Source organism: Dromiciops gliroides, chromosome 3 (assembly GCF_019393635.1).
Source record: "Dromiciops gliroides isolate mDroGli1 chromosome 3, mDroGli1.pri, whole genome shotgun sequence".
Lineage (NCBI taxonomy): Eukaryota > Metazoa > Chordata > Mammalia > Microbiotheria > Microbiotheriidae > Dromiciops > Dromiciops gliroides.
In genome coordinates, this window is record NC_057863.1 from 258,152,086 (window position 1) to 258,177,471 (window position 25,386).

Genomic DNA, 25,386 nt, shown 5'->3' on the forward strand with positions numbered 1-25,386 from the left:
AGGACCCTTACCATTGACAGCTTCTATAGTGAAAGGGAAGACCAAAACTCAAACTCAGATGAGTTTGTCAAAATGCCTACAAATGAAGACTCAAGGGGGAAGATGATCTTGTCTCAAGACCAAAAAGCCTTCTTTGAAGAGCTCAAAAAGGCTTTTAAAAATCAAATGAGATAGGTAGAAGAAAAAATGGAAAAAAGAAATGAGAGAAATGAGAGTTATACTGCAAAAAGGACAAAAGTTGACTGAGGAAAACAATTCCTTAAAAAATACAATTGGCCAAATGGAAAAAGAGGTGCAAAAGCTTACTGAAGAAAATAAGGCTTAAAAATTAAAATTGGGCAGACGGAACCTAATAACTCCTTGGGACACCAAGAATCTATTGAGCAGAATCAAAAGACTGAAAAAAAATAGAAGAAAATGTGAAATACCTCATTGGAAAAACAACTGACTTGGAAAATAGGTCCAGGAGAGATAATCTGAGAATTATTGGACTACCTGAAAGCCATGATCAAGAAAAGAGTCTAGACACCATTTTCCAGGAAATTATCAGAGAACTGCCCTGAAATTTTAGAATCAGAGGATAAAATCATCATTGAAAGAATACACGGATCAACTCCTGAAAGAGATCCAAAAAGGAACACTTCAAGGAATATGGTAGCCAAACTCCAGAATTATCAGATGAAGCAGAAAATACTCCAAGCATCCAGAAAGAAACCATTTAAATTTCATGGAACCACAGTCAGGATCGCACAGGACCTGGCAGCTTCAACATTAAAGGATTGCAGGGCTTGGAATATGATATTCAGGAAGGCAAAGGAGCTTGGATTACAACCCATAATCAATTACCCATCAAAACAGATCATTTTCTTTCAGAGAAATGGAGGACTTCCAAGGATTCCTGAGAAAAAGACAAGAACTTAACAGAAAATTGATCTCCAAATACAAGACTCTAGAGAAATATAAAGAGGTAAAGGGCCAGGGGGGGGGGGGAATACTTTTAACTCTTGGGATCTGTATCTCTGTTAAGGTATTGTTATTAAATTGACTTTGATGTAATGATATAAAGAAACTTAAGGGGCAGAATAAAAGGAGACTAGGGGAAGGAGAAGGGGCGGGGATGAGGTTAATTGCATCATATGAAGAAGCACAAAAAGAACCCATTACAATAAAGGGAAAGAAGGGAGGGGTGAGCATTGTTGCAACCTTACTCTCATCAGATTTGGTTCAGGGAGGGAATAACATACACTCCCATTTGTATAAAGAATCTTAGTTTATTCTTTAAGGAAACAAAAGGGGAAGGTGAAAAGGGTGGTATTGATAGAAGGGAGGGCAGAATGGGGGGGGAAGTGGCAAGAAAAAGAAGGGCAGCTGATAAAAGGGAGGGCAGAGAGGGCAGATTGAGGGAGTCAGTGATCAGAAGCAAAACTGGTCAAGAGGAATAGGGTGAAAGAAAGAAAAAAAAGAGTACAATCAAAGGGGAAAAGAAGATGGAGCAAAATAAACAGTTAATAATCATATCTGTGAATGTGAATGGGATGAACTCTCCCATAAAATGGAAGCAAATAGCAGAGTGGATTAAAAATCAGAATCCTACAATATGTTGTTTATGAGAAACACATTTGAAGCAGAGAGATACACACAGTGTAAAGGTAAAAGGTTGGAGCAAAATGTATTATGCTTCAGCTGACTTCAAAAAAGCAGGGGTAGCAATTCTTATCTCAGACAAAGCAAAAGCAAAAATAGATCTAATTAAAAGTGATAAGGAAGGAAATTACATCTTGCTAAAACGTATGATAAATAATGAAGTAATATCAATGCTAAACATGTATGCACCAAGTGGTATAGCATCAAAATTCTTAGGGGAGAAGTTAAATGAGTTAGAAGAGGAAATAGACAGCAAAATTATACTAGTGGGGGATTGGAACCTTCCTCTCTCAGAATTAGATAAATCTAACCACAAAATAAATAAGAAAGAAGTTAAAGAGGTGAATAGAATATTAGAAAAGTTAGATATGATAGATATCTGGAGAAAACTGAATGGGGATAGAAAGGAATATGCCTTTTTCTCAGTGGTACATGGCACATACTCAATAATTGACTATTTATTAGGGCACAAAAACATCAGTGAAATGTAGAATTGCAGAAATAGTAAATACATCCTTCTCAGATCATGATGCAATAAAATTTACATGTAATAAAGAGCCATGGAAAGGTAGACTGAAAATTAATTGGAAACTAAACAATCTCATCCTAAAGAATGAGTGGGTCAAATAACAAATCATAGAAACAATCAATAACTTCATCCAAAAGAATGACAATAATGAGACAACATACCAAAACCTATGGGATGCAGCCAAATCAGTGTTTAGGGGAAATTTTATATCTCTAAATGCTTACATGAATAAAAAAAGAGAAAGAGGAGATCAATGAATTGGGCATGCAACTTAAAAAGCTAGAAAAAGAACAAATTAAAAATCTCCAACTAAATGCTAAATTAGAAATTCCTGAAAATCAAAGGAGAAATTAATAAAATTGAAAGCAAGAAAACTATGGAACTAATCAATAAAACTAAGAGCTGTTATTATGAAAAAACAATAAAATAGATGTCTTTGGTTAATTTGATTTTTAAAAATGAAAGAAGAAAATCAAATTACCAGTATCAAAAATGAAAAGGGTGATTTCACCACCAATGAAGTAGAAATTAAAGCAATAATTAGGACCTTTTTGTCCACCTGAATGCCAATAAATTTGACAATCTAAATGAAATGGATGAATATTTACAATAATACAAATTGCCCAGGTTAACTGAAGAGGAAATAAAGTCCTTAAATATGACAGTTTTAGAAAAAGAAATTGAACAAGTCATCAATGAACTCCCTAACAAAATGGTTGAACAGATCCATCAATAATATACTACAGCAGTAATAGACTTATACACATAGATATGTCTATACATATACATATATCTATACATAGATATGAACAAAAAGTTCTTAAGAATTTTAAATAATTAATAGATAGATGAAAGAATTGTTCAAATTACTAACAATAAGACAAAAGCAAATCAAAACAACTCTAAATTTTCATTTCATGTACAGAAAATTGGGACTGACAAAATATTGGGATAGTCAATGTTAGAGGGGATGTAGGAAAATAGATGCATTAGTACATTGTTGGTAGAACTATGAATCAATACAACCATTTTAGAATTGTTGAATGGTCAATACCTTCTAATTTTTCTGGGTGTCAAATTGCTCCCAGTAGCTCTGATTCCCATTCTCCTGGGGTAAGATGCTGTCCACAGAGGCATGAAGCTGTCAGAGGTACTGGTATCTATACGCACCAAATCCCTACAGATTATTTCCATTTTAGAATATTTCTATCACCCCATTAGAGAGTTCCTCATTGGGACACTCTCCTGCCACTAACTTGAAATTCCCTACTTTCTTTTCCACTGTTTCCATCCCATCCTATGCCACCTTGCCCATTCTTCTGTAGATTTTTTTCTTTTTTAGAGAATATAAGAGCAATTTCCTTTTCATTGTTAACCATTTTCTTGATTAGGATACATCACATATCCTCCTCCATATTTTTCCTCATTTTTCAACATTTGTGTTCCCTACCACTCTATAGTTTAGTTCCATAAATATATTGATTCACCTATGGGGGGGTTGGGGCAGTATTTCAAGTCCTTGTGACTCCAGGCTATTTCTCCACCATCATTTCTCTATTAGTTTTCTATATTTCTCCGTGTCTCCTTGTGTACTCTTAGAAAATCATTTCTTATGGCTTCCTCTGTTGTTATTTTGCTGTTTCTGCTACTGATGGTGGCGGTGCTGGTGTTATTAACCCCATGGAGGCTTTTAGTTCTGAAAGTGAAGCATTTTTCTTAAAACAAAATTTCTGACATCAACACATCATTTCAGCAATGTAAAGTGAGTAATTCTCTTTCTGTAACAAGTGTTTATAAAGTCATCTTGGGACTTTAAAAGTCACAAACATTTAAAAGACAGTTGCCTTTAAAATAGGTTTCAAGTAGATTTAATAAATAACTTGCAGAAGCTTCACGATGAGTACATTTATGAGCCTCTATTAAATGATAACTACTCTGAAGATCCATATTTTTTAAAGATATATTGCAGCAAGTAGATCACATATCTCTTATAGCTATGGGCAGATGTGTTCTTAAGCAAAGAGTAGTAGTGATTACAAAAGATAAAATATATATCTTTGTCTATATGAAACTGAAATTTTCTGAACAAAATTAATATACCTATGATAAGAAGAAAGTGATTGAATGGGAAAAATATTTGTATCATGTTTGTCTGATAAGGGTTTAGTATCTAATATAAGTAATTAACATATATACATATATGTGTATATACATACATAAACCACATGAAGGAATGTTCCACATTACTAATAGTAAAAGAAATGTAAATCAAAACTCCTGAGGTTTCAAACCACAATTTCACATTTTACATTCAATTTGATAAAAGGTGGGAATAGTCAGTGCTGGAGAAGTTATGGGAAGAAAGGTACAATGATTCATTGTTGATGGAGTTGTGGATCAGTGTAACCATTATAGAAAGCAATTTAGAATTATATAAATAAAGTGGCTAAAACATTTATACCCTCTGTCCTGGTGATAAACCTCTAAGCCTTAACCCAAGACAGCAATTAGTAAGTAGAAAGTACCTACAGACACCAAAATATTTATAGTAGTATTTCTTTTTCTTTCTTTCTTTTTTTTTTTTAGTGAGGCAATTGGGGTTAAGTGACTTGCCCAGGGTCACACAGCTAGTAAGTGTTAATATCTGAGGCCGAATTTGAACTCAGGTCCTCCTGACTCCAGGGCCTGTGCTCTATCCACTGCGCCATCTAGCTGCTCCATAGTAGTATTTCTTGTGTTAGCAAAGAATTGGAAATTACAGCCCATCAACTGGATTGGGGAATGGCTAAACAAATTGTGGCACATGAAATATGCTCGAAGAAATGATAGATGTTAAATTATTTTAACGTAATTGGGGGAAAAGAAAATATTATAAATATATATTCAAAAGGAAATGATGGATGTGATGAATACAAAGATGCTTGGAAATATCTACATGAACTGAGGAAAAATGAAGTAAGCAAAGCAAAGAAAACAATATATACAACGACTAAATGAAAATGGGAAAAAACACGTATGTAAAAAATGAAAAGTGAATGTTGCAAAATTATAAAGAACAAGCATAGTTCCAAAGAAAACAACCTTTTCCCCTTTGCAGAGGTGGGATTTCCACAAAGGTACATTCAACATATTTTCAGATTTTTTTGAAGTATTGATCAATTATACTGATTTTTCCTCTTCTTTTTCATTCCGTATCTTTAAAAATATCATTTATTATATGAGATGGCTCTCTGGAATGTTTAGCAGGGATAGATAATAGAAAAATTATGGTGAAATAAAAATATGTGCAAAAAAATTACTTTTAAAATGAAAAATGTAATGCATTGTGACAATACCAATTCCATTTGAATAAATAACTGTTTATTGTCCCTTTAGGCATTACAACAGAGATATGGCTCAAGTATAGAATATTGTAGTACTGAAATTGGTTTGTAGCACTCAACTTTGAGGGAAATGCTCTATTTTTTTTTTTGCTCTTTTTTTTATGTCTATTTTTCTGCCAGGTGTTCTGAAGCAATTGGTATGCAAATTCTCCTTTCCAAATTGCTACATGGCACTCATCATTATCTAATGAATGTGTATTACCCCTTCTATGTAATTTAAGTGTGTGACAGGTGGATATATTCTCTACACAACTAGACAGTAAGTACAAAGAAGGGCAAAAATAGTGTTGCCAGTAACAATAGCATGCATGATTGTGTTTTGTCTTTCTTCTTCCCCAGAGCTGGGAGAGATAAAAAATGTCACTACTACACAGCCTTCCCTGGAGCTAGATGGGCTAGAAAAATACACCAACTACAGCATTCAGGTGTTGGCATTTACCAGAGCTGGAGATGGGGTCAGGAGCGAACAGATATTCACTCGCACCAAAGAGGATGGTGAGGACTTTGAACTACTGGTTAGCTAAATATAATGTGTAGTTTGTGAAGCAATCAATATTTGTTTTAGAAGCCAGATATCAGCTGAGGCTCTTGCTGAGCTCCTGAAATACAAACATGACAACTCCTCCAGAAAAGGCAACATAAGACAATTTCACTTCCATTTGCCATCATTCCTTCTTTTGCCTTCCCATAAATCTTCAGCTCTGCTTTTATACATGAAAGGGAAATTTCAAGAATATTTAGCTTCCTGTTTTGCATTTATTTTTATTTACTGTGTTTTCCCACTTTGTCTTAATTGTATATAATTTTAATAATTATATCATTGATCTAACATTTTATGTTTACCATGTTTAATAAACTATATGGATATAGTAGGTTGATTGTCTATGTTGTATGAATGGGAATTAATCCTTTGATAGAGGAAATTCCATTATAGTATAGGAGTCATAGATATGCTATTTAAAATAATTCTGAGTAATATTTCATATTATCCCATAGTCTAAATCAGAATCTTCTTGGCATGGGCTTCACCTTACCCAATTTCCTATAACAGTTCAACTTAATGGTGGGCTTGGCTCTCACACATGTATACCTACTTCCCTGATGGCTTGATAACCTAAATAGTGTACCTCCTTCTCCAGTACTACAAACTATTCATCATTAGGCAATACACAAATAATTTTGAACTACTTACACTACTTCAGAGCACCTGTAGGACATAGTGTACACAGGCTATAGGTGTCATATAAAACTGTATTTTAACAGTCAGGAAAGGACTAGCGATTAATGTGGTGGTCATTTCTGAATAAAATGTAAGGGGACAGAGGCTGAAGTCTTTGGATGAAAAATAGACCTTCCCTTCCCTAAAAAGGGTGTAAAGTTTAATTATCTTAAATACCTTAATTGTCTATCAAGAGACAATGAACTTGTCTCCAGGACACAAATTACATTTAACTAAGATTCCCTAAGGGTATGGTAGGTGAAAAAAACAGTCACCTTAAGGAAAAATGGAAGTTTCTTTTTTAATGGAATTGTTTATTGGGGAATGGTCTTTTGGGTGAGGAATAACTAGTAGAAAAAGCAAGTTCCCCCATTTTCATACCCAAAAGTAAGTAAAAACCTCAGAGTTCATCCTCTTAGGGAATCAAAGTGATGTCAATCCTAAATTGTTTTGTTTCTCTTGCTTAAGAGTTTTTATAATTCTCTAGCTATACTCTAAGAAATGCCTTATACCCTATACCCTAACTAAAGGGAATGCCTTTTCTACACTTTAGCTAAGAGGAACGCAGCACCTCTTAGACCAGCCAATAACAAAAGGTTAAAAAAAAAAGACTACAGGTATTCATTGAAGAAAGAGACCACCAGTATATCAAATAGGCTGATAATAGCCTAGTAGCAGAGCAGTTTGTCCAACCATTTTTCAGACACTATCAAGTGGCTTTGCCCAGTACTGCGCTATAGCAGCTGACTACCCAGCCAAGAAATGTGTAGAGAAGAGCCAGTGTCTTGCCTGACTCAGTCCAAGAGATTGGCCAGTTTAGCAGAGACAAGCTCTAAAAGGAGGGCAGCCCAGCTCAGCTATTTGAGACGTCATGCATTGTAAAGAGCTAGCCCAGCTACAGAGCAGAGAAACTCATAGTGAACTTTATGAGGTCTTTCAAGAGAAAGAATAATAAATGAATCCTGCAGTTCTAAAGTTGCAAGTTGCTTTGTCTCTTTGTGTCCTTTGCACAAGTGCTTTAATTTTATACTTTGAGCTTTCCTCTTCCTGGACTCTGGGTGCATTTGTAGGAAGGTATGTTCATGATATGGGGGAAACAATTTATAGTATTTGTACTTTCTATGCCATTTGAGTAAATGCCTTTGCCAAAAATCTAACCAGATTTACTAAATTATTATCAAAAGGAAACAGACTGATGGGGGTTCCTGAACTAATGTTTTAAAAGATAGCTACTCACAGGGTTACCCTTGGTAAGTCCTGGAGTAGCAATAGCCACCTCTCTGGGCACCCAACCACCAGTGGCAGAAAAGAGAAGAGATGGGGGCAGCTAGGATGGTGCAGTAGATAAAGCACTGGTCCTGGATTCAGGAGAACCTGAGTTCAAATCCAGCCTCAGACACTTGACACTTACTAGCTGTGTGACCCTGGGCAAATCACTTAACCCTCATTGCCCTGCAAAAAAAACAAAAACAAAAACAAAACACCAAAGTGAGAGAAGGAGAGGGATTGGGAGAGGGAAAGGGAGAAGAGAGAGTGAACCTCAAGGGAGAATTGCATTGATAATTATAATGCTGGCATGATGTTTTCAAACAAAGTTGTTAGTGGCAAAAGAAATATTTTAAAAAGACAAATACTATCATCTTTTCCTACAGAGTTGACTTGGTATAAAGCAATTGTCACAATGAGGACCAAAAAAAATCTATAAACAGCATTGTCAGCAAACTCTTATCCTCTTGCTAGCAGAGAGTTTTGGCAAGCTAATATAATTCCAGTTTAGAATATAAATTAAATTGTAAAACTTTATTGATGTCTTTCATCAGTACAACACAATTATTTTTTTGTTTTGTTTTGTGGGGCAATGGGGGTTAAGTGACTTACCCAGGGTCACACAACTAGTAAGTGTCAAGTGTCTGAGGCCGGATTTGAACTCAGGTCCTCCTGACTCCAGGGCCGGTGCTTTACCCACTGTGCCACCTAGCTGCCCCCAATTGTAAAACTTTAAAGAAAAGGATGGTGGAATATTACTAATAGAATCATCTCAAAAAATGGTATAGCAGTGTGAAGAAAAATGTATTTGCAGAAAGCTTGACAAAAGGATTCATAAACCAAATCATCTCAAGAACATTTATAGATTAAATTGGAAGAATAGGAAAAAGCAAACAGATCTGTCCACATTTTTGATACTATTCTATTTTTATCATTATTGACGTTCAATATTTGAACTTCAACTCCTTGGTTTCCAATTTGTTATATAAGTAAGGGGAAATGACATAACGAAATAGAGAAGAGATCAATTATACATGGAAGGAATGCATGATCAAAGTGTTAAAATTTTGAAAGTATTGAACAAGTATTATACTGATTGTTTCAGGCCCCAAAGTACTATAAGAAGTTCTTAACAAAATTCATGACCAGTTACAAGAGGTTAGCTAGTTTAATAGCCCACAAAGGAAAATAGCATTGATTTATCCTATCTTTGAAGGATTTATAGGAGTACATGAATAAGAACTGCACAGAGGGGCGGCTAGGTGGCGCAGTGGGTAAAGCACCGGCCCTGGATTCAGGAGTTCCTGAGTTCAAATCAGGCCTCAGACACTTGACACTTACTAGCTGTGTGACCCTGGACAAGTCACTTAACCCCATTGCCCCGTTTAAAAAAAAAAAAAAATAAGAACTGCACAGGATACAAAGGCATATAGGGAATTCAGATGTGTTGAAGTGCAAATAAGTAAAATATAGGAGCATTTTGCCTTTGCAAGACTCATCTCTTCTTGGTTCTTCTCTTGGCTTCTCTCTTCAGCTTTACTTTTCCAAAACATTTGTAGTATTTTGTTTGCTTCCATTTGCATACTTTTTAATACTTCTGCCCTCATGGTTTCAGTACAGTCCCTGAAACACCTTGTGGTGGGGCTAATGCTTCCTAATGTGCCCTCACTAACTTTGGGCATATATTAATGGTCTTTATTAATAAAGAGTAGTTTAGTGATGATTTTCTAAATATACTTGGTCCTCTCTTCACTGAAAACTGAGAAGTTAAATTTGTTGTCTAGAATGGTTGGATCTTTCTCCCTTAATTAGGAAAATATATTATTAACCATAGTGAAATATTACTTTATACACTTTCAGACATTTTATTTAAATGATCTTATTATTTAAATAACTATTTAAATTGAAATTATTATTTAAAGAGCAAATAGATTAGCAGCCTTTCATCATACATATTTGATAGAAGGATACACAAAAATCTAATAAGGAAGGAAAACTTTCTTCATCCCTTTCCTGAATAACAATGATGTGTCCTTTTAAAATTCATATTTTACTTTGGTAATTGCTCTCAAAACTGTTTTACATATATGAATTTCCAAAAAAAATCTTGTTTTTGGAAAATATCACAATAATATTTCAATCTTCAAAAGTAATTTATGGTGACTATAGTTTTGATGAGTTAAAATTGGCCTGAATAGGGTCAGCTAGGTGGTGTAGTGGGTAGAACACCGGCCTTGGAGTCAGGAGGACCTGAGTTCAAATCCGGATTCAGACACTTAACACTTACTAGCTGTGTGACCCTGGGCAAGTCACTTAACCCCAATTGCCTCACCAAAAAAAAAAAATGGCCTTAATATGGCTGGGTCCTAAGATTTACATAGAATTGGTTGGCTTTCAGAAACTGGGAAAGGGTGCAGTGGGTGGAATAAAGACAGTAATGATTTTCTGATTTCTAGAAACCAATTCACAGAGAAAAATTAGAAGTTTGGAGGATTTCCACATTATCATTTATGTTTTGTATTATATCTACAAATAAAAGACATTCCAATGGGTTGTATATACAATATAAATTATAATGTTTGAACCCATGCACCCAATTTTATGTAGAGTAATATAACAGGGAAATAATTTGCAACTTTGTCAATTGGGGCATATTTGCTGTAGTAATTGATGACAATCATTAGGTTATTTCAATCAAAATTCCTTGAAATTTCTAGTTCTAAATCTATGATCCTCTGACCTTTATTAGAAATATTAGACCCTCAAGAACTGATAACATACTTGACTGTCACAAGTATGTATGAATGAAAACCTGCATGTCTATGGGTGAGAATCTCTGACAGGTAGTGTCAAAGTTTTCTTTTAAACTGTTTAGTGTTATTAGCTCTAACTTGATGCAAAGAAAATGATGAAATCCCTTTCCAAGTATTGGTAGATTCCCTTGATTTTCAAAATCCTACTATGATAGGATTTAAAGCTGGAAGAGATATTAGAGACCACCTTGGTCAACTCTTACATATTAGGAAATTGAGGCCTGTAAGGATGAAATGATTTTCTCAAGGTCATACAGCTAGTAAGTAGTAGAGCCAAGTTCTCTGACTGAAAATGCAATGTCTTATCTAAAAACTCCTTGCTCCAATCACATAAAAGCAATTATAAATCAAAATGTTCATTATCTTAATATTTTCTATTTGTCTTCTAATAAGTTTTATAGTTTATATTTGGATTATAATTTGAATCCAATTGAAGCTTCTCATCTGAACTGAGTAATCCTATTCTTTTCTATGAATAGGAAAATGCCAAGCAGATGTTGGTTTCCTAACCTCACCTACCCCCACTTTAAAGAAATCCCCAATCTAAGAATAGTGGCTTCTTCTAATACTAGGATTATATTGCCCTTGGCGACCAATGCAACAATCTTTTTTTCTGCATATGACAATGCATATCCTATAACCATTTTATCTATTATGTGCATCTTGTATATAATTTAGAGGCAATGTGGCATAACAAATAGAGAATTGACTTCCTTTTCCTTGAACAAGATACCATCTCCCAACTCTGGGCATCTTCTCTGGTTGTCTTCCATATCCTGAATACCTCCTTATCTCTAACTCTTGACTACTCTCAAGTCTAAAATTCTACCTTCTACAGTAAGACTTTCCCAATCCCCCTTATTTCTATAATTTCCAGTTTATCCTTTATATAATTTATTTGTATATATTTTTGCATGTTGTCTCCTACATTAAACTGAGTCTTAGCAACTGTCTTTTACCTTTCTTTCTATCCTCACCACTTAGCACATAGAAGATATTTAATAAGTATTTCTTGACTAACTAGCTAACCTCAGAGTTGGGAGACTTAGGTTTTAGACCCATCTTTTACACATATTGGTTATTTGACCCTGGGAAAATCACTTAACTTGGTGCTTCAGGAAACTCTCTAAAAATTTTTTAATTAAAAATTCAAGAGAAGATACCAATCTGCATTGGTATAAGAATTTTCCGTCAGGAGGTATTCCATATACCAATGAAATCACAGATCTAGTGCACAACACACACAGAGGCAAAGACATTCTTAAATGTGTTTGTAAATAAATATATTAATATATGTCATTATAATATAGAATGCATAAACATATTAATATACGCAATCATATATAATATACATAATCATGTATGCTTAATAATACTAAGTATAAAACCATATGATTGTACATGTCTGTGTGATTACATTATTTAATGTGCAAGCACACACACAGAAAAAGCAAAAGCAACCCCTCTGGAGAACTCAGCAACAAACCTAAAAGAACTAAAGAAAAAATTACCAAAACAGTATTGACCCAATGTGCAATGGTGATTGGTTTGCCAACAAGAGGTGTTCAGAGTAGTCAGTGATTTATATAAAAAGGCTATCTGGGGCAGCTAGATGGCGCAGTGGATAGAGCACCAGCCCTGGAGTCAGGAGTACCTGAGTTCAATTCCGGCCTCAGACACTTAACACTTACTAGCTGTGTGACCCTGGGCAAGTCACTTAACCCCAATTGCCTCACTGAAAAAAAATTAATTAATTAATTTTAAAAAGGCTATCTGTGTGTGTGAATGTTAAGAAGTATAAGAAATGATAAAAGTGACAAAAATGATAGACTATGAAAGAGACATATGGAAGAGGCTTTGATCTTCAGCACTTCCTCAGTACCCTCAATTGCCTCTCCACTCTCATTGGAGGAATGAAAGGCAGAGAAATAAACTTATCCCAAAACCTCCCTTTATAGAGGGCTCAGAATTTCCCATCAGCTGCTCATCTTTGTTTCAAATGCATGAACATCATGACCCTACAACAGTTACCCAGTAGTACTCTTCCTCTTTTCAGCTTCCTTTTGTGTATTGTCTTCTTCCACTAACATTTTAAGATCCTCGAGGGCAGGGATGCTTTCTTTTTCTTATTTTCTTATTTCTTATCTAGTGCTGAGCGTAGAGTCTAGTACATAATCATTACTTAACAAATGTTTTTTGACTAAAATTGAAAAAGAAAAAAAAGCAGAAAGAATAGATTAGCAGCATCATGTTGTTGTTGTTGTTCAGTTGTTTCAATCATGTCCAATTCTTTGTTATCCCATTTAGCATTTTATTGGCAATGATACTGGAGTGGCTTTCCATTTCCTTCTCCAACTCATTTTACAGAGGAGACTGAGGCACATAGGGTTAAATGACTTTCCCAGGGTCACACAACTAGTACATATGTGAGACTGGATTTGAACTCAGATCTTCCTGACTCCAGGCCCCACACTCTATCCACTGTGCCACTTACCTGCCCCAGCAGCAGCACAGATGGTGGCAATTAGAAGTGGCAATAGGGGTGGCAAAATGTAAACACTAACTGTAAGGAAGGAAGCTAGTGATGAAAAGATGGAAGATATAAAAACTATATAGTCTATTGGCATTGAGTTGGGTAGACAAGAGTATGAGCAACAAGCTGTACCCCAAAACTGTAGGTTTATGAAATATCTACTATTTATGTGTAAGGGGAGGGGGCAGAGAGAGTGGGACCAGGAAGACCACTGGTGTAAACAGTCATTTGTGCTGCATTTAGTTATAGCATTATAGCATGCTTGAAGATATATGGGTCATTCTGAATGCATACCAATGAGTACAATCCAGTAGTCTAGGAGAAGTAAAGTGGCACAATAAAACATAATATGATACAACACAGTGTCGTAGAAGCTGTATTTTAAAAAAGAGTCTCAGGGGCAGCTAGATGGCGCAGTGGATAAAGCACTGGCCCTGGATTCAGGAGTACCTGAGTTCAAATCCAGCCTCAGACACTTGGCACTTACTAGCTGTGTGAACCTGGGCAAGTCACTTAACCCCCATTCCCCCACCAAAAAAAAAAGTCTCAGGCATTATCCAGTCTAATCTGTACCTAGACAGGAATTCTCTGTGCAAAGTCTCTGTAAAGTGCTTATCCAGTCTTCACTGCAATGGATGATGGTGGTGGTGGTGTGTTGTGGTATGGTATGGTGTGGTCTTGTGGGAGGGAGTGGCATGTGTGTATGTGTTTAGGGGGAATGTAACTGTCAAGGAAGGAGACAAACAGTGGTGGAGAAGCAACTTCTAAGAAAGGTAGCTTATAGCACATTGGGACAACTCTGTTATCCCCAAAGTTTCCCAATATTAAGAGCCTTAAAATCATACCATTTGAGGACAAGTTGAAGGAATTCATCTAGGCTAGAAAAGAGAAGGGTTCTTGAAAAACCTTTCAAATCCCTCATGAAGAGGAATTCAAAAGTATATTAGGACGGTATAAGATTCCTCTTCTTTTATTTCCTCCTAAGGTCATTTTCACTTAAATGATTGTAGACATTGTATTGTTCTTTTTGCTCTGCTTTATTCAATCTGTGTGATTTCTTTCAAGTGTTCCCATGTTTCTCTGAAATCTTCATATTCATCACTCTTTATAGTACAACAGTGTTTCATTATGTTTATATATCTTAGTTCATTCATTAATTTCCTAAAAATTGGGGGACATATTTCATTTCCCTCTTTTTTATCATAAGTAAATGTGCAATAACAAATTTCATCAATATTTTTGTACATATGGATGTCCCTGGCCTTTTTTATGTAAACTGTTGTGTATCATATCTTAAACAGTTGATTTTTAAAACATGGAGATCAGTGCATTATTCCTAGAAATTTCATCTTTTTTGTTTGTTTATTTGGCCATACGAGTTTGTAGAGTTCTTTTGGGATCCAGCTGTTATCATACCTGTTGGATATCTAAACTTAATATCATCTACAAATCTGACAAGCAACCCTGTAAAGTTATTTTTTTAAATTCATGGTGAGTCTGTATTGAGTCTGTATAATTATATCAAGAGGACAGGAAGGCCAAAACATATAGGAAAAACACAAAAGTACATTTACCATAAAATCTATTCTGCAATATGGTTTCTAGACTTTCTTTAGTAACATAGAAATGACAAAAAAAAAAGATTAAAAATGATTCAGTCTTTAAAAGAGAAGAATAGTTATCTATTCATGACAAGCTATAAGCACAAGAAAATGTTGATGGATGAAAGTGCTATTAATTCACCTATTCTACTATATTTCAGAGCTAAAAATCCAATGTCACTTAAAACTAAAACAGAATTCTAGCCCATGTTCTATATATTCTATATAGCGCACACTAAAAAAATTCTATTAGCTTGTATTTGACTGAGTTGTATGTGGATTTGGATATGCAAGATTAACGGAAAAGGAATTCCAGGTAACATAGGCTGTCACAGGTCAAGGCTTAGAGGTGAATCAATACAAAGCATTTTTAGCTTTTAGTGGATAACCTGATGAGTCAGATGGTTTGTGTTCCTCAATAGTAGGATGTAAAATTTAAAAGGTAGATTGGGACCCAGTTGTTTAGCGGTTTAAATGACATCGAAAATGTTCCATTTTTTTATGACTGAATGTATTGCTATTCCAGTTCCAGGTCCTCCTGCTGGGGTCAAAGCAGCAGCAGCATCAGCCTCTACTGTTTTTGTATCCTGGCTTCCCCCTTTCAAGTTAAATGGAATCATCCGAAAGTACACTGTGTTCTGCTCACACCCATATCCCACAGTAAGTTGGTAAACAACAAAGTGGCTTTCAAGCAGCTCTAAGATTGGCTGTATTTATTAGTTTTTGACAGTTAAAGATATTTAAAGACTAAGTTTTTCTCCTTTATTTTCTACCTATTTAGGTCTTTCTGGTATCTCTTCTTCACTCCCTGCCCCCTCCCCCGGAATGTTAAGTACTACTCTAGGCAAGGCTCTTTTTTATAGCTTATTTTAAATTATAAGACTAAATCATTTTAATCATTTGGCAACATCATTATGATAGTATTGTTAATTTGGTAGATTTTTACAAAACAACTGACTTCCAGGTTTTCTAAATTCTAAATCAGAAACCTGAACTGTTGCACACAGATGTTCACAAAAGAGGGCCTATTAGTTTTCCTGTTGGACTCCATTGTTAAATGCTCATAATTCTTTCTCCCTAATCTACTACTTTCTATTTCTGCCCCCATCCCCATATTTCTCTGGAGACATGTAAGAGAAGTAGGCAGATCCTATGGGCACTGGTAGAAATATGTGAATTTGTTTCTAGAGATTTGGGACTATTTTATATACCTCTATATAGGACCAATTAAATGGCAAGGCTCTGCTAATTTTAAAGGAATTAAGAGTTTCAAGTAGAAAATTTTGCTATTACTGTTTTATAACAAAAATCACATATACTAAGAGCACCTTAAAAACAGGAAGTAAAAACTTAGTAGCAGTGAAATGTTAAGAAGTTCATGAGGAAAAGAACATAAAAGAACACAAGTTTTTTTTTAGAAATTCTATGCAGTTTTAAGAGTGATTTTTTTCTCTCTTTACTACTTAATTTAGTTCGGTACTAATGATTCCAGGATTGAAGATAGTTTCCCATTCACATTTGTTAATATTTTACAATAAATAGTTGTATTCCGTATCCAGAAACTATTCTATATCCTTTGTCCTAGTCAACTAATCTGGGCAAATAATAGTTAATAACAAACATTCCTCATAGGCAGGCAAGGGAAGATAATTTAGGTGGTTCAGCACAAATCAATTCTCACGACTAGAAAAAAATGGATATGAAGAACACAATTTTCATTTAATGTAATATATAAAAACATAATTATTTATTATCACAAAATTAAATGATAATTTTATACTGCTGCTTTAAGACAGTGATAGGCCATGTTAACTAAACTAAATTTATTATGCCTGGTATTGGCAAATATCTGCCTAACCTAGGAAATTACAATCAAATAAACATATGACTTTTTTTTGTTTTTTGTTTTTTGTTTTTGGTGGGGCAATGGGGGTTAAGTGACTTGCCCAGGGTCACACAGCTAGTAAGTGTCAAGTGTCTGAGGCTGGATTTGAACTCAGGTCCTCCTGAATCCAGGGCCAGCGCTTTAACCACTGCGCCATCTAGCTGCCCCCATTTTTTTGTTGTTTTTTTTTTAACATATGACTTTTTAAATTTTTTTTTTTGGTGAGGCAATTGGGGTTGAGTGACTTGCCTAGGGTCACACAGCTAGTAAATGCTAAGTGCCTGAGGCCGGATTTGAACTCAGGTCCTCCTGAATACAGGGCTGGTGCTCTATCCACTGCACCACTTAGCTGCCCCAATATATGACTTTTTTAAAAATCAAGGTCTTCTATTGTATACATTGTTAAAAACAAACAAACAAAGATGTGTGATTCCCTTCAAATCTAAATCTCTCTTTGCAAAAAGCAGTGTTGACATTTGGAAATCTCTGAGTAATAAAATAAACACCATTTCTCTTTTTCTCCTCTTTCCCAGTTCTATAAGCTATTTCTATCCTGAATTTTTTTTCCTGTATACACACATGCATTTTTTTAAAATTTCCTATATGGTCTTCATAATGGCAGAACAACAAGTTTGTACTTTCTAAACAGAAATTTAAAATTCCAGGTCTGTTATCACAAATGGAACATTATCTCCTTCAACTATCACTTGACTCTACTCTTTAAAAGAAAGTAATTGGATTATTTTACTTTACAAACATTTACTAGTCTATTGGTGATTATTTAATAAAATATAAATATTCCAGTGCCTCTTAAAGGAATAGTAATATGTCATCAGAATACCAAAGCTATCCTGAAGCAATTCATCCTTTTATTATTTGGGAAGTAGAAATACCTCCAGATTTTTCTTTGTTGCCAAAAGAAATGGCAATGAACCTACAAAATAGAGGATTAGATACTTTCTCCAATCCCCTTGATCTCTCAAAACTTCCCAAAATAGTGTGTGTGTGTATGTGTGTATACATATATAATATATATACATATATGATATAAAATAATTTCTGGAGTCTACATGGGCTAAACCATCAAGAACCTTAAAAAGATAAAAACAAAACAAAACAAAGACAAAGGGGCAGCTAGGTGGCGCAATGGATAAAGCGCAGGCCCTGGATTCAGGAGGTCCCAAGTTCAAATCCTGCCTCAGAACCTTGACACTCACTAGCTATGTGACCCTGGGCAAGTCACTTAACCCCAATTGCCACACACACACACACACACACACACAAGATAAAAACCCAATGAACTAATAGCATAACAGGCTAACTGGCTCACAGAACACCCTATCTCCCACCAGCTACCATAATCTGGCAAGGCTGCATAAGCCTACCATGGGTTTAGAAGACAACTCATCTCTACTTCTTCCACCTCTCTTTACCACAGAAAACAAAAAAGCTTGCTTTTGATGAAACTAGAAGTTGGCAGAGTGCTACGCTACAATAGAGCTAAGCCAGCCACCTGAGGAAAAGAGGGAACTGGGGTAGGATGTCAGTTTTAATAGCTCTCCACTAAGCCTGAGGAAAAATGATTTCATATCCAGCTGGTTCCAGTTCTGTACCCCCAGAAATTACTTGTAGCAAAGACCAAGGCTAGTGAAATGTGAATTTCCTAACAAAGGGAGAGGCTGAATCAGCTTTGAGGTCTGTCTCCCAGCGGAACAACCATCAAAGGCAAGGGAGTCAGAAAATAAGAGGATTTTAAGGGGAAAAAATTGAATTTACCAAAGATTTCAGGCAATCTCAGGAGATGCCAAATATCTTAATGTAAATGTAAATGTCTTTACATTTAATATAAGAAGATAAACCAACAAGGAAGATTTTTAATAATAGAAGCAAATATGGCCTCAAGATCCACAAAAAAAATACAGGTTTATATGAATAAATATTGCAAGACAAAAAATAAATTAACACCTGAGGAAGAAGAGAATGCTGTGGTGCTCCAATAGAACATGGAATCATAGTAGAATGTTCCCAAATGATTTAGAAGGTAATTAAGAATTGTGAAAACAGACTTTATGGCCTACAGAGCAGAAATAATTGGCAGAAAAAAAATGTGAATCCATGAATCCAAAGAAACAAAAAAGGAAAACAACTGTTTGGGAATACAAATACACAGAAATGGAGAACTATGGAAATATCCCTGTGGAAGAAAAGCAAAAATCAATAACATTAAAAGGAAAATGTTCTCCATACAAACAAAACATATTGATCTCTAAAATAAGATTTATAGAGACAATTTAAGGATTCTAGGTCTCCCATGAGGACATTATAAGTAAAAAACCATAAACACTACAGTGCAAAAAAAATAATACAAGAAAACTGTACAGAACTAGAAAAAAGAACCAATTAAAAGATTGAATTGATCATCTCCAGAGGGACAACAAAAAAAAAACCCTATGTTGCAAATTACAAGGCATGTAGTAGTTAAATTTAGCAATAGTACAGCCAGCTCCCATCACAACTCCTCCACTAAGATCTAGAAAATGTACCAGACCAAGTCCTGATCAAGAATCCAATTTAAAAATGAAAGTGAGTCATTTTTCTAGACTAAGACGAGAGAGAGAGAGAGAGAGAGAGAGAGAGAGAGAGAGAGAGAGAGAGAGAGAGAGAGAGAGAGAGACTAGAGATCTGTTGATACTGGGGACAGAGACTATCTGGAAAAGCATTCTAGCACAGAGGAATGAGGCTGTGAACCAAGACAAGAAGAGATCCTGGACCTCAATGTTGTGCATGATGCAGGAACTGGGGCCAAATAACATCTGTGTCAATCACTATCCAGTTCCAGGTCACAAATTCAAGGTGAACTACTAAGGACTCGCATGTCTAGAGGTTCAGGATGAAGAGTAGTCACAGTCCCTAGGCTGGAAACAGAGCTGGGAGCAAGTTCAGAATCAAGGACCTGATGGCTGTGTGTCTGTGACCTTAGAAATAGAATGAAATCTCACATAATCCCCCAACCCAATCTGAAGCTTGAAAAAGAAAAGCCAAGACAGAAAACCTAGTCCCAAAGGGAAGGTTCAGTTCTGTCACTCTGAACCAACAGAACTTTTTAGCTAACTAATAGTGGTTGAATCAAATAACAGTTTACTAGGAATCCAAAAACGAGAGACAAATTGAGAGCTTTGTTGTTTGGACACAAATCCAGGTCAGATTAATTTGAAGAGTTAATTAAATTAATGGCAGTATTAACTCATAGAGTTAAAACCAATTTTCAGACTTTGTCATGGACTGGACCACTTTGAGGCTGTTAGGTCTTCAGCCTGATCTGCCTCTGAAATCCTAGAATATCATAACATTCAATAATACAAGAAAGCAATAGATAGAATGAAGAAAATACAAGCCCAACCCAGACATTCCTTCTAGAAGTGTTCAGAACCCTGAATTAGCATCAAGTCCAAAGTCAGGAAGTAGGCTAGAAGGAGTGAACAAACCAAAAATAAATAAATAAATAAATAGATAAATAGATAGATAGATAAATAAATAAATAAATAAATAAATAATAATAATAATCCCACCATAAAGAGCTATTATACTGACAAAATCACTCAAGTCACAGTCCCAAAGAGAATGACACCAAAATATTTAAGTCAAGCCCCCAAAAAATGGAGGAGGAAGGAAGGAAGAAAGGGAGGGAGACAGGGACATAGGGAACGACATAGGGAGGGAGGGAGGGACAGAGCAGGGGGAAAATTATGTTTAGTCACAAGTTCAACTAGAATTCCTGGAAGAGACGAAGCAAGTCTTATTTTTAATATTTTAAAATCAAATGAGAATGCAAGAGGAATGGTAATAGAAGAAAGAATTAGAAAGAGTATTAACAGCTTGAAATAAGACATAGGAAAACTTATCAAAGAAATAAACTCACTGAAAATTAGAATGAACCAAATATAAGCCAATGATTCCATGGGAATTTTTTTTAAGCAAAACAGGGGCACCTAGGTGGCACAGTGGATAAAGCACCGAGCCTGGATTCAGGAGGACCTGAGTTCAAATCTAGCTTCAGGCACTTGACACTTACTAGCTGCATGACTCTGGGCAAGTCACTTAACCCTCATTGCCCTGCAAAAACAAATAAATAAAACAAAGTTAAGAAGCTAAAAATAATACTAGAAAACATAAGGTATCTCATAGCAAAAACAACTTATCCAGGAAATAGATTGAAGAGATATAATTTAAGAATTGCTGGACTAACTGAAAGCAATGACAAAAAAAGAGGCTAGATATATTTCAATAAATCACAAAAAAACCTACCTAGATCCCTTGGAACCAAGGTGTGAAATGAAAATAATAAAGTTCAACAGGTCACCTGAAAGAAGCCCCCCAAAATGAAAATTCCCAGGAATATTATAGCCCAGATTCAAAGCTTCAGATCAAATAAAAATACTGAAAGCAGCCAGAAAGCAAGAATATTTATAAAACTATGAAGTGCCTATATTTAGAGAACTGGAATTAGAAGATCTGAATAGCCAAGTCTTAGAAAAAAAGAGATTGAACATAGCAACAATGAACTCCTAAAAGAAAAAAAGGGATAAAATTGATTGATAAATGAATTATATATTTAAAGGATAATTATTTTTAATATTCCAAAAGTTGTTGAAAAATTGGGAAAGAATTTCTTCTATGAAACAATTATTCCTAAGGAATATTGATATGAATTTTTAAATAAAAGCTTAACAAGTAGGTTATGGAAATATGTCACAAAGATTATACGCAATGACCAAGTTCTATTTCTACCAGGAATATAGAACTGGCTCAATGTTAGGAAAACTACAAAAATAACTGACTATTAATAACAAAACCAAAACCAAAATTATATTATCATATCAATAGATACAGGAAAAGCTTTTGAAAAGATATAACACTTATTTCTCTTAAAATAGTAGAAAACAAAGAAGTAAATAGACATTTGCTTAATATGATAGTTTCGATTTTAATTTAAAAAGATATAAATGACCTATAATGGGGATAAACTAAAGGCCTTTCCATTAAGATCAGGGGTAAAATAAGGATGTACATTATCACCATTCTTATTCTATATAATATTAGAAATGCTAGATATAGTGATAAGAGAGGAAAAATAGAAGGAATAAGCATAAACAAATAGAAAACAACATAATTGCTTTTTTGAAGATGATATGATGGTATGTTTAAAGAATTCAAAAGAAGAAACTAACAATTGGTTGAAACAATAACTTCAGCAAAATTGTAGTATATAAAATAAACCCATAATAATAAACCTATATAAATCAAAATTCATCATTATCATTAACACAAATCCAGCAGAGATAGAAATATAAATTCCATAACAAGTTAACAAAGGATTGCTTTATAGAGCTAGAATATAATAACAAAATTTATCTCCTAGGACAAAAGGTCTAGAATCTCAAAAAAGAAGTGGGAAGGAAGGAGGCCTAGTAGTACCAGATCTCAAATGATATTACAAAGTGATAATCATCTAAACTATTTTGTACTGGCTAAGGAATAGAAAATTAATAAATAGGATAGATTAGATATATAATATACAGAAGTAAATGATAATAAGTAAACTAGTGTTTGATAAACCCAAAGTTTCTAGCTTCCTTCATGGCTCAACTCAAATGCAAGCTCCTGGAAATTTTTGCCTTTGACAAAAATTGTAGGGAAATCTGTAAAGTAGTCTTGAAGAAAATAAATATAGACCAAATACACCTTATACTAAAATTCAGCTGAGTACATGATTCAGAAATAAAGGGTGGCATTATTAACAAATTCAAGGAACAAGAAAAATATTTTTGTCAAATATAGGGATAGGTGAAGAGTTCATGAGCAAAGAAGATATAGAGAGTATCACAGAAGATTTAAAATGGACAATTTTATTACATAAAATTTAAAAGCTCTTGCACAAACAAAACAAAATTAAAAGACAATGAGGAAAATAAGAGGGAGGAATCTTTGAAACAACTTTTTCTGATAAGGTTTCATCTCTAAGATATATATGGAACTAATTGAAATGTATAGAATAAGAGCCATTCTCTAATTGAAAAATGGTCAAAGTACATAATCAGGCACTTTTCAGCAGAAGAAATCCAAGATATTAATAGACATATGAAATATTCTAAATCAAAACCATCAGATTGGCTAACTTGATAAAAATGGAAAATGACTAACACAGGCTATGAGAAAACATGTGCATTAATGCATTTTACTGGAATAGTGAACTAGTCCAGACCTTCAGGAGATCAATTTGGAGCTATGCAAAAAAGTTATTAAAGTATGCATAACCTTCAACCCAACAAAACCAATATCAGTTAATTCCCCAAGTAGCTAAAGGGAGGAATAGAGTCTATATGTACAAAACCATTTCTAGAAGCTCTTTTTGCTTTGGGATAGAATTAGAAACTGAGATGGTACCCATGAGTTAGAAATGACTAAATATGTTACAGTCTATGAATATAGTAGAATTTTATAAGAAATTAAATAAGAAATGATCAAAGGAATGGTTCCAGAGAAACCTGGGAAGATCTGTTATGAACTGAAGCCGAGTGAAATGAGGAGAACAAGGAGAACAATTTATATAATAACAATGGTATTTAAAGACAAATTACTTTGTCTTTATAATGTACTGAAAATTTGGTCAATAGATCAGTTGCTAGGTGTCACAGAAAAGCATGGTAGAGCACAGTAGAGTTAGGAATATCTTAGTTCAAATCCAGCCTCAGACACTTTCTAGGTGTGTGACCTAGGCAAATCATGCAACCTCTTTCTGTTTCAGTTTCCTCTGCTATAAAATAGGAAGCATAATAACCCCAATCTCCCAAGGGAGCATAAAATTAGATATTTATAAAAACACTTTGTACTCCTTAAGTGCTATGTTAATGCCAACTACTACCTATTACTAGTAATGCGATGACCTGAAGACTAATGATGAAACATGTTACAGACTCCCCAGAGAGGTGATAAACTCAGAGTGCAGATAAAAAAAATTCATATAGCACTAGGAGAATTTGTTTTGTGTGACTACAAATGCTTATGATAGAGACTGTGATTTTTTCTTTTCTTTTTCAGTGTGGGGATACAAAAGGAGGAAGGGGAAAGGCTGATGTTAGTTAATTGAAAAAATGTAATTTAAAAAAAATTCAAGTGACAAAAATTTGACCTTCAAATATAAAGAAAAGGCTATTCAAATAATGCAAGATTCTGTACCTACCAAAAACTGAAGAAAAATAGAATATTATAATCCAAAGAGTGAAAAAGTTCAAGATAAAAGCCCAAATGATCAGCCCTACAAACCTGAGCCTAAGCATTAATGAAAAAGATGGATATTCACTGAAAAGAGGCTTTTGAAGTATTCCTATGGAGAAAAACATATCTGAACAAATTGATTTGCAAACATCCCAGACTATTTGATGTAGGGATTCCCTCCCATGATGCAGATCCCAACCCATTTGAGATTGCTTAAGTCTGTACAGCTCTTGTTCTTGTTTGCTCATAAATTATACATAGCTGTTCCATCCAAATTGCTGGGGACCTTCCTCAAAACCTTTTCACATTTTGTGAATACAAATGGAACAAATGACAGACCTTTTCCCAACAGTTACATGTTTCTATGATATCCTATTTTAAACCTTCTTCCTTTGTTTGTAATTCTTTTAAATGCATTGTTCCCTAAGTGAGACAACCAGGTGGTACAGTGGATAGAGTGGTTGACCTAGTACCAGAAAGACCTGAATTCAAATCCAGCCTTAGACAATTATTACCAGTGTGAGCCTGGGCTAGTCACATAATCTGTTTGCCTTGGTTTGCACATCTGTAAAATGGGGATAATAATAGTACCTATCTCATAGTGTTATTGTAAGGATCAATTGAGATAATTTTTGTAAATACTTAGCACAGTCCTTGGAACATAGTAGGCACAATGTAAGAACTTATTTCCTTCCCTTTCCCTTTCCTTTCCCCATCCTATTTACATCCATCATGTAGTTCTCCATTCACATTTGTGTTATCTTAAATCTTTTAAAATCCAACATTCTTTTAATATAAGAAGTTGTATATAATAAATCCCTACTATAACTATAAGACAAATATTAGCCCTAACTTCTGTTATCAGGATGGTAACTTCATTTAGACAAAGTAAAATTACATCTTTTCCAAGAACTTTTAAAGACAGCATCTTAAAATTAGGCAGTAATAATCAAACCAAAGAAAATGAATTAGACAAGTACATGATATTTCTGATTTATTGCTATTTCTTACCTGTACAACCTTTTTTCCCCAAAATTCCAAAAAAGTAGTATTTCTTTAAGGTACATTTAAAAGAAACATTTCTCAAGTAGCCCAAATCCTGATTTTTTTCAGACATTTCTTCAAGTATTTTCCTTGACAAAAAGGAATAGGGTCCTATAGCAGTGCTCTAGTTAATAAATTTAATTTTTTACATTTGTACTAGAATGTAGAGATACTAATAAATTATTTGTGTCACA

General features: G+C 34.6%; 1 protein-coding gene across 1 annotated transcript in view; it reads left to right on the forward strand.

The window, feature by feature from the left end:
• The window catches only part of DSCAM (DS cell adhesion molecule), a 715,945-nt gene that overhangs the window by 606,580 nt on the left and 83,979 nt on the right, over positions 1 to 25,386 (forward strand). The window contains exons 19-20 of the mRNA XM_043997664.1: positions 5,896 to 6,051; positions 15,515 to 15,648. Of these exons, the coding sequence (XP_043853599.1) occupies positions 5,896 to 6,051; positions 15,515 to 15,648 (290 nt within the window). The remainder of the gene's footprint in view (positions 1 to 5,895; positions 6,052 to 15,514; positions 15,649 to 25,386) is intronic.